Consider the following 13477-nt stretch of genomic DNA (forward strand, 5'->3'; position numbering starts at 1 on the left):
TGAAAATGAATCAAACCCTTACGATTACTGCATGCCTACAGAAACAGCTTTTAAAAGGAGAACGTCTTTTTTTCACACACACAAACTGCACTCAAAATACTTTTTTTTGCCCGCATATTTTGTATTTTGGGGGTTTTATGTAAATTTTTTTGTCATATTTTTGCCATTAGCCCATGTTAATTTCTAACCCTGATGCAGTAAGAATATGTTTAGAAGAATGAAAGACAAACAGGTTTGTAGCAACATGAAAGTGGGCAATAACGACTGCGACTTTGTCATAATTACATGAGATTTTGTTCTGAAGATTTAAGGAAAAAACATTTTAAATTAAGTTCAGTTATTTAGATATTAATTGTAAATTTTTAAGATAAATGTGTATTGTTAAAACACTTGCAGCTGCTTCTCGTCACTTAATTAGAATGACCACAATTACAATTAATTCCTATAGTGCCTTTGAACAAACTGAAATTAACAGATGTTTATAGGTTTATTTTAAAGTGCTGGAAAGCAAAACGTGTCAGTAATTATATTAATAAACAATTTCTTAAAGTAATAATTTTCTACCTATATCTGTATTTATCACACAAAGATATGAGCAAGTGTGTGTGTTGCAACTTGCTCATCATTGTAATAAAACCTTAAAATTGGTAAAGTAAAAATCTGTCAGTTTTTAATTTAAGAATGAAGGTAAAATATAAAAGTATATCAGCAATTTAAACAAAAACTATGCATGGCAAGTTCCAGCATGAGATGAAGTGTGAGTTATTAAACAGGCTTGCATGGACTGAAGGTGAAGCGGATCTCATTTAAGTTTATGATTAGAAGAAGATTGGACTTGGTTTTACAGCTTTCCGCAGCCTTTGTGCTCATACTCCAGACACTGGTTTATTCTCACATAGACACCTTACACAATACATTAATGATTTTCATCCGTGATAATCGACCGATAGGGGGGTTTTAATAGACAACACTGATATCTGCAGTGGAGAGTGGGTGAAGGACAATACACTGGCGATATAATATGATCTATTATAAATATTTAAATGAAAGATGAGAAATGAGACATAATTAATATAGCTGAATTATATTACAAATTTTTTTTTGTTGCTTTGTGAAATGTTTATGTGCTTATCAAGACTGCATATAATAGGTAATATTGCTCAAATTTTGGCAGTTATTTATTGCTATAGATTTGCAGCAGCTCTTTTAGTCTTTAACATCACTTGATTATCCCGGAATATTTCTATTATTATGATTTAGTGATCAAGTAGGTTGAAAACAGTTTTTACATTTTGTAAAAACCTTCATTTTTATTTTTCACGTTTATATCTTTTAATCAATTAAGCACTCCGGTGTTATAAGGAATGATACAGAAACGTATTTATACTAACAGTCATCAGATTGTATAATCAATGTCATATAGATAAATTATGTAGAACTGTAATTGTGTTAATACTGTAGATATGGATTAGTGTCTACTCGTTGCTTGAAACTAAGGTTTGCAGTATGGATGTAATTTTATTAGGCAAGGCCAGGCAAGTTTATTTATATAGCACATTTCATACACAATGGTCATTCAAAGTGCTTTAAAAACAATTAAAAACATATTAAAACAGCTTAAAATGTGTTTAAACAGGTTTCAAAAGAATGAAAAAGAAAAGAAAGACATAATAGTGCGATCTGTTGGACGTAGCACAGTGTGTAATTTAGAAAAGGCACAGCTAAACAGATGTGTTTTAAGCCTTGATTTCAATGTGCCTAATGTTGGAGCACATCTGATCATTTCGTAAAGCTGAAAGCAGCAGCGGGGAGCATAATAGCTGGAGGCATATGCATCCTGTTATGACTGAACTCTTAGTATTTCTAATTTATTTGATCCTAAAAATCTGAGTGATCTGATAAGTTTGTATGCAGTCAGGATATCTGTAATGTATTGAGGTCCTAGGCCATTTAGTGATTTATAGACAAGCAATTATACTTTAAAATCTATTCTGAATGTAACTGGGAGCCACTGTAAAGACCTGAGGTGTGATGTGCTCTGATTTGCTGGTTCTGGTCAGAATCCTGGCCACAGCGTTCTGCATAAGCTGCAACTGTCTAACTGTCTTTTTGGGAAGGCCAGTGAGGAGTCCATTACAGTAATCCACCCTGCTGGTGATAAAAGCATGAAGAAGTTTCTCTAAGCCGTCACTGGAAACAAAGCATCTAATTCTTACACTGTTTTTAAGATGATAGTATGCTGATTTAGTTACTACTTTGACATGACTACTGAAACTCATATCCGACTCCAGAATAACACCAGAATTCTGGACCTTATTTTTTGTTGTTTATTATTATTATATATATATAATAAATGTTATTTATTTCAGACTATGGTGTGCTCTGCTTTGACATGAATTTCTCCTTAAAATTTATAGTCTAAACAAACAAACAAAGGAACAATTTTGATTTGTGCTAATATTTGTATTATTTGAACAAAAAGTCACTTTTGTTCAATGTAATTGCAGTTAAAAAAGTTGTAAATTCTTACTGACCCCAAACTTTAAAAAAAAATTAAAATTAATATAATTTAAACACTGATATTTCCATAAATGACACAAGAAACAAATATGATACTTTAAGGAAACAACAATCACAAAACAGTCAAATATGAACCTGGCCACTTGCTTTATTTGGGATTATGTCATGTGGGTTTCTTTTAATTAGTCTCTGCAGTATAATATTCAGTGTGTTATTTTAGCCGTTAGTATGTGTGTGTGTGTGCATTAAATATGTTTACTGTGCACATAATTCCATCAATGTGCTGTTTCTGCAAAAGAATATTTGTCCTGGGCTGTTTGTCCTTTTTCTCTGTCTGCCTCAGTGATGGAAGAGAGTCTCAAACCACAGTGCGGTAGACGTGTGTAAGTGTGTGCGGTGAGTGTGTGAGTGCTCAGCTCACACAGTAGAGCGTCTAAAAATAGCTCACATGCGCTCTGTTTGTCCCCTTACCCTCCAGCTCTTGGTTTATGAGTCACACACACACACAAAAACACACACACACACATAGTCAGACTGGCACACAGTAGGTCTGGATTGACAGATGATCGGCTCCTCACAAGTCATCACATGCATCACGTCTATGCAAAAGCACACATGTAATTGGTTTTTTATCATGTCGGGGACTTTCCATTTTACTTCTGTTTTATACCGAGCTAATGATATTTTGTATCCCTTGGACATTTCTGTTGCTCAACCTCTTTTGCATTTTCATTATAATGTTATTTATTATGTTTATTAAGTCGTTTTCCACAGTGCCTGGATATTTGGCCTTCACAACGAATAAAAAACAGAGGCACACACACATACACACATGCACATCCCATAATGCTGCGGCCACATTTAGATTAGGTTTCACTTCAGGACACCTTAGAGATATAAAAACTATTGTGTTGCATAATACACATCGTTTTACATGAGCGCACACACACACACACACACACACACACACACACACACACGCACACGCACACACACACACACACACACACACACACACACACACACACACACACACACACACACACATGAGTGCACAAACTTAGGCAGCCAGACATGGAAACTTTGAGTGTGCTGGCCTAGTATTTATATAAATAGAAACCATGCATAGAGAATATGACATGATCAATGACAGTTTATCTGAATTCTCACAAATAATTTGCTTGCACAGTAAAATCACATCTAAAAGTGTGTCGTTTTTCTTACTGTACAGTATGTACGGTATGTAATTCACCAATTAACAGCATTAAAACAGCATTAATATGTCATTTAAAAGTTTTAAAAATGTTTATGCTCAGTAACACTGCATTAAAATCAATAGAATACTTATAAAAATATAACAATTTGAAGTTTGCTGCTTTATTTTAATGTGATTTGATTTCTTTTGTAGCAAAGCACAGACATTAAACCAATACTGTATTTTGTTTAAAGTGCCCATGAAATCAAAGCTATGATTTTGTTAGCTCGCATTGCTAGTTTTGTGGTGAACAATTCATCCTTGCTTGTCATTAAAGAAAAAAAATCTAAAATGAATATCTGAAAATGCACTTCTAGTTTGTTTTTGGTTAAATTCTCAGATTATGTCTATCTGGGGTAATGGGCGTGGCTAATAATCTTTACCACGCCCCTCCAACTGTCAGTTTTGACAACAAACAGAAATGGTGAGGAAGATGTTTCTGTTAGGTTGTAATAACTTTCCCAAAACCCTTTTCCTGATCTTTCTGAATGAAATTTCTACTTTACTACATTCAATCAGCTCGCAGTAGAAAAAACAAGCCACGCCCACTGTTTGCTCATTTAATATTCCATATCTCCAGCTGCTGTGTCACAATACGGAAAAAAAAACGGTCTCAGCTTCTGGTTCATGGGGACTTTAAAGTTATAAATAAGCGAGCTGATTTTTATGTCGTCTTTGTTTACATTTAATCAGACTTGAGCCAATAACATCGTTGTATTTAACTGAAATACATAACAGTATAAACTGTTAAAACTTTCTCTAGTTCCCCAAAAATAATTACATTAATTACCATTAATCAGTTAATTACATTAGTAATTCATGTCAATGCCTGATATATACATTACCCACTTACTTTTTAAACTGGAAGAGCCCTCAGCCGCCCTCGCATGGAGGGTGGCGGAAAGATGTTTGGTATTTTGTGAAACTACAGTAGAGAAGATTAGATACTCCCTTCAAATACATAACAGAATGTTTGTTAAAATTTGGTAGCCCTTTTTTCTTACTGTGCATTCACACCGAAATCGGTGAGAGTGGCGAAGTAGCCGGAAGCCATACATTTTCAATGGGAGCCAGCGGCGATTGGCAGCAAGGAGCAGAGCGGCGCCTCTTCGCCGGTGTGGGCATCGAGGAGAGCTAAAGTCAACTTTATGGTAATGATTATGGTGGTCGACGGATTTCCAGTTATTTACAATGTTTTCTTACTGGAACATGCATTAAAAAAAGTTACTGCCAAATTACTGATGTGCATTAATGTTATATATTTTTTTCTTTAAAAAGCGGGAATCTCATGGGAATCTCATGCAACGATACAAAACAGTATTGCTGCTTCAGAATATTTCCGACATGTGCACACTTATTGGATAAGTGGAGCAAAACCACACCACACCAACTTGATCTTCCATTTTTATATGAATTTGATCAAAATTGTGCAACATTTTCACACCAAAAAACACATTTTTATGCAGGAATGTAACTGATGTGCTTATATGCTGCAACAGCCCCTTTAAATATAAGATCAATGTAGCTAATTTTATCGCTCTTGCCAGAGTAAGGAAGGCAGACAGCATTGTCACCAGGGCGGCCAGAGCGACCTTTGACGCTTTCGCCATCTTTGGTGAGAACGCACAGTTATGGTAAAACTCCAGACAGCTAGATCTAGACTGATCATCCTTGCTAGCTCTTGACAATTATAATACATCAGTTTGTAATCATTCATTACTTGACTTACATTGAGATTGTTGCATAAATCTAGACATCTGTCCCACATTTAGTTGTGTGTAATTGGGTTTTATTTTATTTTATTATTATTTTCTTTTATTTATTTATTTATTTATTTTTATTTATCATTTTTATTATTATTATTTTTATAGAAGGGTTGTTTGATATGTTTGTAAAATGTAAAATTGTTAAATAAATCATAAATAAAAAGTCATTCATTTCAATGCTCTCCATCCATAAATTTAGCATTTTAAAGTGAAACTCCAACATCTGCATATAGAATAAGGTCAACTACAAAAGTAAAGTGTTTCATCACTGATTTCTCACTGTGTTTTTAGTAAATCTGGTCTTTGTATATTAAAAAATGATCTTCGAATACCACAGATTTTGGAAAATGTCATGTGATGTAACTCCCTAAAAAACAAATAATATTTCAGAATAAGAAATGATGGAAAGAATACTCCATCCCTTGAAAAAAATATAGTTTATGCGAAAATGATGCTCCACAATGGGTGGCACGGAGGTGCAGTGAGTAGCGCTGTCGCCTCAGTAAGAAGGTAGCTGGTTCGAGCCTTGGCTGGGTCTTGGAAGGGCATGCGCTGTGTAGTTGGCGATTCATTCCGCTGTGGCGACCCCTGATTAATAAAAGGACTAAGTCAAAGGAAAATGAATGAATGAATTCTCCAAATGGTGAAATAGATGAAGACTGTCATGGTTGTCATGAATAATCTTTGCCTTGTGTTGAGATGGACTGATTGGTTGTGATATTTTCTTTAACAGAAATTCCGGCCTCTGATTGGTCAGTCATGCGTGGGAGGCCTGTCGGTGGTGGAGTTCATCTCTGACAGACAGCTGGAGTTTTACGCAGAGAAGGAGGAGCTGCAACCGTTCAAGGTGTGTGTATAGAAAGTTATTATTATTAACAGTTGTGTGTGTTTGTGTTGTTGTTGTATTGAACTGATACTGCAAGTATACAAAAAAATATTCAAATACAAAATATTTTGATAGATTTTTTTGTAAATCTCTTTGCGAAATCATTATCTCTTGGGCTTTTGGAATTCTGGGATATGTTAGCAACTAAATATTTTAATATAAGAATACAAATCAGCACTGCAATATATAAAAAAAGACAAAATTTGTTCAAATGTTTGATTGCATTGGCAAAGTTTACATTTTAAAATATAATCCATTTTCCCTTTTCTCATCTCTTTAGCTTATGTTGAAAAAAATCATATTGTGGATTTTATTTAGCACCAACAGCACCATATTTAATAAACTTCCATGCACAGTGTCTCTCTCTCTTGGTCGAGGTGTTAGATTTTTTGCTAAAGATGCGATTTGTGTCGCTACTTTCTCAGACCTCCTCATAAACGTGTGAAATATGATGACATTTCCCAGTCATTACTGGTTTAATTAGTCTATGTGTTTGTAGTATTTGAGCGCTTGTGAGAGAGCCTTTAGGAGTGTATGCCCCAGACAGTCTGTTTAATTGCAAATTACCATTACATCCGATGGCAATGAGAGAAAAAAAGTGATTAAACTTGTTGAATAATGAGATTTATATTCGCAAAACGGCTGAAAGTCAATTGAAACGTAGCTTTCCAGGGGAAACACCGTGCGAAAACAGCACCATAATGTAAATGCAGGACTATGGAGTATTTCTATTTAAGTTACAAAAAGAGCAGAGGTGTTTATATAGACAATTGTTAGTATTTTTACAGGGTTTATTGTGGATGTTCTGTCTAGTAGAGCACAGGGCTTTTCACACTTGAAATAGCATGAAAAAAACATTTGTTTAGAATTATTTTACACTGCTCACAATTTACCTGAGGTTAAAAACAAATCTTCGCGATGTTTAAATGTGTATGGTCCTTAAAGGGTTAAAAAAATTGTGCGTATGTATATATATATATAAATATATATGTATGTATGTATGTATGTATGTATATATATATATATATATATATATATATATATATATATATATAAATATATATATGTATGTATGTATGTATGTATATATATATATATATATATATATATATATACACACACACACACACACACACACACACACTCACCGGACACTTTATTAGGTACACCTTGCTGGCCTTAATGCCTTAATCAGTCATGGCATAGATTCAACAAAGTACTGGAAATATTCCTCAGAGATTTTGGTTCACATTGACATGATAGCATTACGCAGTTGCTGCAGATTTGTCGGCTGCACATCCATGATGCGAATCTCCCGTTCCACCACATCCCAATGGTGCTCTATTGGATTAGGATATGGTGACTGTGGAGGCCATTTGAGTACAGTGAACTCAATGTCATGTTCAAGAAACCAGTCTGAGATGACTTTCTGTAAACCCTAGAGATGGTTGTGTGTTAAAATCCCAGTCGATCAGCGGTTTCTGAAATACTCAGACCAGCCCGTCTGGCACCAACAACCATGCCACATTCAAAGTCACTTGAATCAATTTCTTCCCCATTCTGATGCTCGGTTTGAACTGCAGCAGATCGCCTTAACCATGTCTACATGCCTAAATGCATTAAGTCGCTGCCATGTGATTGGCTGATTAGAAATTAGCATTACCTAAATAATTAAATCTTGAGGGTGTGATGTTTACTACAATAGAGTTTATTCTGCAAATGTGTTTCCATCTCCCATTATGCACATTAACTTTTTTCACATAAGTCCAATAGCACCTGTAGTGAACATAAGTATTTTTGGGAATTAGATTTTTATTTGAAATTGAATATATGGGATTGAGTACATTGAATAATATATTTCATAGAAATATTCAGCTCATCAGTATGAATGAGAATCACATAAGAAAAAATATAATTGTAAACAAAGATTATTGCATTTATATTGCATACATAACTTGGGACTTGTGGGGCTGCGCATCGATGTATTTGCTCTTCAGTGTTTAAACTTTCAGCAGTGAAATTTAAACTACGCTGAACTGAACTAAACTGAACTTCAATTCTAAAAACTGGACTGACACAGTTTCAATTTACTATAATCTTCAATGTGAAGCTGCTTTGACAAAATCTACATCGTAAAAGTGTTATAGAAATAAACATGAATTAAACATATGTATATTTACGATATCTATGTCATTAGCTGTGTTTCCATCCTAACGTGAAGCAAATTCATTTTCATAGTTTGCGAAAAAATACAAATTAGGTGCAATTCCATCAAGTTTTTAGAGCGGCTCACTGTAGTATTAGTAACCTAGCAACCAACAGTACACAAGGCAAGCATGAGTCTCAAGGGTGTGATGTTCACTACAATAGAGTAGTTTATTCAGCAAATGCCTTTTCGTCTCCCATTATTTACTTTAACTCTTTTCACACAAGTCCGTAATCACTTTGAGTGAACAAATCTTTTTGCGAATTAGATTTTTTTTTAATGCGATGCTTTAGAATGCTCATTAACATAAAGTTAACACAGCTATTGATCAGAAGAATGCAGCATGTGACCTCTTAAACTCTAAGTATTGGGTATCTTCATATTATATATTGTCAATTAGTCTTCTTAATTTCAATTCAATTAGTCAGTTAGCCTGTCAATTATTCAATTTATCAGTTTTTCTTTTTGCAGTTAAAGGTCTTGTAAAAATTCAAATAAAAAATGTAGATGTTAGTTTCAGGATGTTAGTCTTATAATATGCTAGTGTGCTCTAAAACAGTGACAAATTTCACATTTAAAATATATGAAATTGATATAAACGTGTAAAGTTTGCAGTTTGTCACTGATATCTAAAAGGATCAACAATTTTTTTTTCAAGTCACCTCATACTGCAGTTTCTCATCAAATCTTGACCAGTCAAATGCTCTCTAGTATCTGACATGCCCCGTCCCCTTCTCATTTGCTTTCATTTGTTGCACTTACGCTCTATTGGCTGTTTTTTTATAAGGGGAGGAGCTACACTATGTCCCACCCTCTCTTTGTTATTCCTTTAATTACTGAAGTTTTTATCTTGATAATTGTTATTATCACAATATTGACCTAAGCTGCAAAAGATTACTTTAACAGATATAAAAACAAAAATACTTACCATATTTCTTTATTGTATATACATGTTCAGAGTAAACAAATGTGTTAAACTTATTAAAATGCAAGAGGATGATAAAGTACAGTAGGTAGCACTCATAAAGCCTCATTAGTAAATGTTAAATTATTGCATTCATTTTATTGCATTGTGAGAAATTGCCATATTAAAGTTTCGTTAAAAGTAATTTCAAATATATAACTGAATTTCAATAGTTATTTTGAATTTCAATAGTTATTTCCTTCATTTAATAAAATCATTGCAACTTTCGATTTTAAAGTGTTATTAAGAATTAACCAAGAAATGAACAGCACCTAAAATTATTAAGTGCTTTTGGAGTCATTACATTGGCTTTAAATTAACTGATTTTAAATGGACTCTTTCTGTTCATAGTTAATGAATGAAAGACCTTTAAATAAACCTTTAAACACAGAATTTTTAATGTCGTAGGCCACATTAACAAAATGTGAATGTTTTAAAAATAAATTACCTACAGGTCTACAAGATTGCGTACTATTAAGAACACAGCTGCCAATACAACGATATGAATATTGTTAAAAGGCACTCAAGAAGATTAAATAATAATAAATATTATTATTATTAATAATTATTATTATTCATTCGTTCATTCATTAATTTTCTTTTTGGCTTAGTCCATTTATTAATTCGGTGTCGCCACAGCGGAATAAACCGCCAACTTATCCAACACATGTTTTACGCAGCGGATGCCCTTTCAGCTGCAACCCATCTCTGGGAAACATCCACACACACACACTCACTCATACACTCACACACTCACACACATACACTACGGACAATTTAGCCTACCCAATTCACCTGTACCACATGTCTTTGGACTGTGGGGGAAACCGGAGCACCCAGAGGAAACCCACGCGAACGCAGGGAGAACATGCAAACTCCACACAGAAACGCCAACTGACCCAGCCGATGCTCGAACCAGCGACCTTCTTGCTGTGAGGTGACAAAACTACCTACTGCGCCACTGCGTCGCCATAATTATTATTATATAAAATATAATGTTATATTATTATAATATAACTGTACTTTGAACTGCTCACAATATCAATATTGTGCATGTTCATTATCACAATATTTTAAATGATTGAATATCAGCATATGTCTATGGTAAATTGTCTTTTCACAGCACACAGGTAAAAACAAAAGCATTTCTTTTACTTTAAAAGCTATAAAAATGCACAAAATACTGTGTTTAATTACTGTCTAAAACACTGTAAAATATTGTTTTCGTCACATTTTAGTATTGGTACAGAAATTTAACCGAGGAGGTAGTAAAACTTATCAGGTATTTTATACAGTTGGACACCCCCAAAAGTGAGCCGTACTGAGCTGTACCATGCAGTGGAAAAAGCATCATAAATTAAAACTGTGAAACATTTCTTTTTACCCAAGGTTAAAAGCAGTGTTTACAATTATGATAACCTAGTGTTGGGCACAGTTTCAAAAGCCCTTATGTGTGTTAAGATGTTTTATAGTGGACAAAATTATCCAAACATTAAAAAAGAGGATAAATCTCTCATTTGCATTGCATTTATTCATTAAACAATGGCTCAAAAGTTCTTTTTCTTGCATCACTGGTCAATTTTTTAAGCTGCCCAGCTAAATAAATGTCTTCATTTTAAATATAAATGTTCTTAATTGACAGCGAATGTGTTTGAAGTATTTGAACATTTTTTATTTCACAAAATGTTCTTTAAAATAGTAAAAAAATATTCTGCACACTAATAAAAAGTAATAGATTTAAGAATATAATATTATTGTGCGTTCACACTAGACACGAATGAAGTGTCAAGTAAGAGTGATTTACATGTTAAGTCAATGCAAAGACATGAATAGACATGCTGCAACGGTATTCACGTGAATGAGGTGGTGCGAATGACGAGACTTGCACGAATGAAGTGGCTCAAATTAAGCATTTTGCATGTTTGACATGCATATCGCTCGAATTGGAAAATCTGAGCTTTAGCAGACATTCGTGCTGCATTAACCAATCAGGAGCTTGCACCTGGGCGTGATTATGACGTTATCGCCAGTACTGTTTCTGGAAGGAGTTGATAAACTGATAAACTGAGTGCATCTCTAAAAGAATCTAATGGACTCAGACACGACACTGAACAAATAAACAATTCAGCCTTCCTAAATCACATAAAGCACAGCTACTAGCTAGAGGTGCACTATCTCACGGTTCGGTTCAGTTACAATGATCATGCCATCGATTTGGTTCAATTCGATATCACGGTGCACTGATGATGCTTTCCATCCACAATTATGTATTTTCCTTCACAGCACAACAATTCTTGTCTTAAAATGTATAAATATAGCCTATTTATATTTAGATATTATTTGTAATACAATTTTGTCCTTTAAAACAAGCAGTCAGATATATGAACTGTACCTTTAAAAACTCAAGTACATGCACAGAACAACATGAGCTTTTATAGCAAATAAACAAATGTAAATAGTAAATATCCTGCTTGCTTTCTGGTCACACACTCAACAGAAAGGGCTGCGATTGGCTCTAACGCTCTGGCGCTGTTCACCGATGAATGACAGTACTCCGTTTCCATCCACCTAATTTTATGGTCATTTTGGATATGAAAAAATCAGTTGATGGAAATGCCAAGATGCGCATAAATTAAAAAAACGTGCATAAAAAACATATGCGCATAACTGAGTAGAATAAACTTTTTATTCAAGAAAAGATGCGCATGAACTGCGATGGAAACACTTTTACCGAACAAATTCCAGTATGCGCATTAAAAAAAGGTCATGTGATTTTGTTGTAAGAGATCATGTGGTGATAAAAATTTGTATGAATGGACAAACCAGCATGCTGAGCACATTGTAAAGCATCTGAAATGTTGTTTTGGTCATTCTAAAACGCCTTAACCATTTCAGTATTAGTGTTATTATATTATTAATTACCTCCAGAATCAAGAGCGTCTGCGCTTCACATCTCACGCTTTCAGACGCCACCACACGTTCACTGTGTGTCAGGATTGCCTTCTAAGGCACAAGTCATTTATTAAATGAAGAAAAGATTAATGCAGCTTCTCTTATTGCTGCAAATTCTGTTTTTACTGTTGATATTTGGCAGTAGTGAGTCAGGAAGTTTTGTTCAGATTTTGTTCTCTTTGACTCGTTGGATGGAAACGCTGCCTTATTTACACATCTTTTATCCGATAATCCAGTTTTGCGCATAAAGTTTATTTGTATTTTTGGATGGAAACATAACCATTGATAAATGACAACAGCAATCACAGCTGATCCATGATAGACGCGGTGGAGAAAACTTGCCCTGCAGACACGCGCTCGTGTCTGGATCCACAAGTATCGCTGTAACAACCGAGAGGAGAGGAAAAGTTATCTCCCGCCAACAAATCAAAAGGGCCACAGTGAGAGAGAGAGAGAAATAAGGGCTTAAATAGTGAAATAGGGGCTTCTGCTGTAACTTCCCTGTCAGTGAATGACTGTCCAGCAAACACACACATAGTAAATTGTGCACGGTTTCTGCGTTAAGTAGTTGGAGCATTTATTTACTCGCGCTTGCCTCCCTTGCCATAGTTAGCTACTGCGACATAGCGCATATGAGATAAATAATGTCAGTACACAATAACTGGTTATGGTCTATTACTGAACCAAAACCGAATTGTCCACGTCTGCATTGCAGTGCACCAAAGAAACAATAAATTTTGACACTCCTAGTTACTGGTCAGACAGAAGCCCCGCTCATGACGTAAATCAGCATCTATTGTAAAGTGAATTTGACACACAAATGAAACAAATTTGACATGGGAATGAAGCAAGTAAACTCAAAATGTTCACGTGTCTATTTGCATGTGAATAGCGCAATTTGTTCGCTCGTGTCACATCTGGTGTAAAC

The 13477-nt window shown here is 34.6% G+C and overlaps 1 protein-coding gene across 1 annotated transcript in view; it reads left to right on the forward strand.

Annotated features, from left to right (window-relative positions):
- jmjd1ca (jumonji domain containing 1Ca) overlaps nt 1–13477 on the forward strand; it is a 157196-nt gene that overhangs the window by 94556 nt on the left and 49163 nt on the right. Inside the window, exon 5 of the mRNA XM_056477224.1 lies at nt 6275–6388. Coding sequence (XP_056333199.1) covers nt 6275–6388 — 114 coding nt within the window. The remainder of the gene's footprint in view (nt 1–6274; nt 6389–13477) is intronic.

This window comes from Danio aesculapii, chromosome 17, assembly GCF_903798145.1.
Source record: "Danio aesculapii chromosome 17, fDanAes4.1, whole genome shotgun sequence".
NCBI classification, from domain to species: domain Eukaryota; kingdom Metazoa; phylum Chordata; class Actinopteri; order Cypriniformes; family Danionidae; genus Danio; species Danio aesculapii.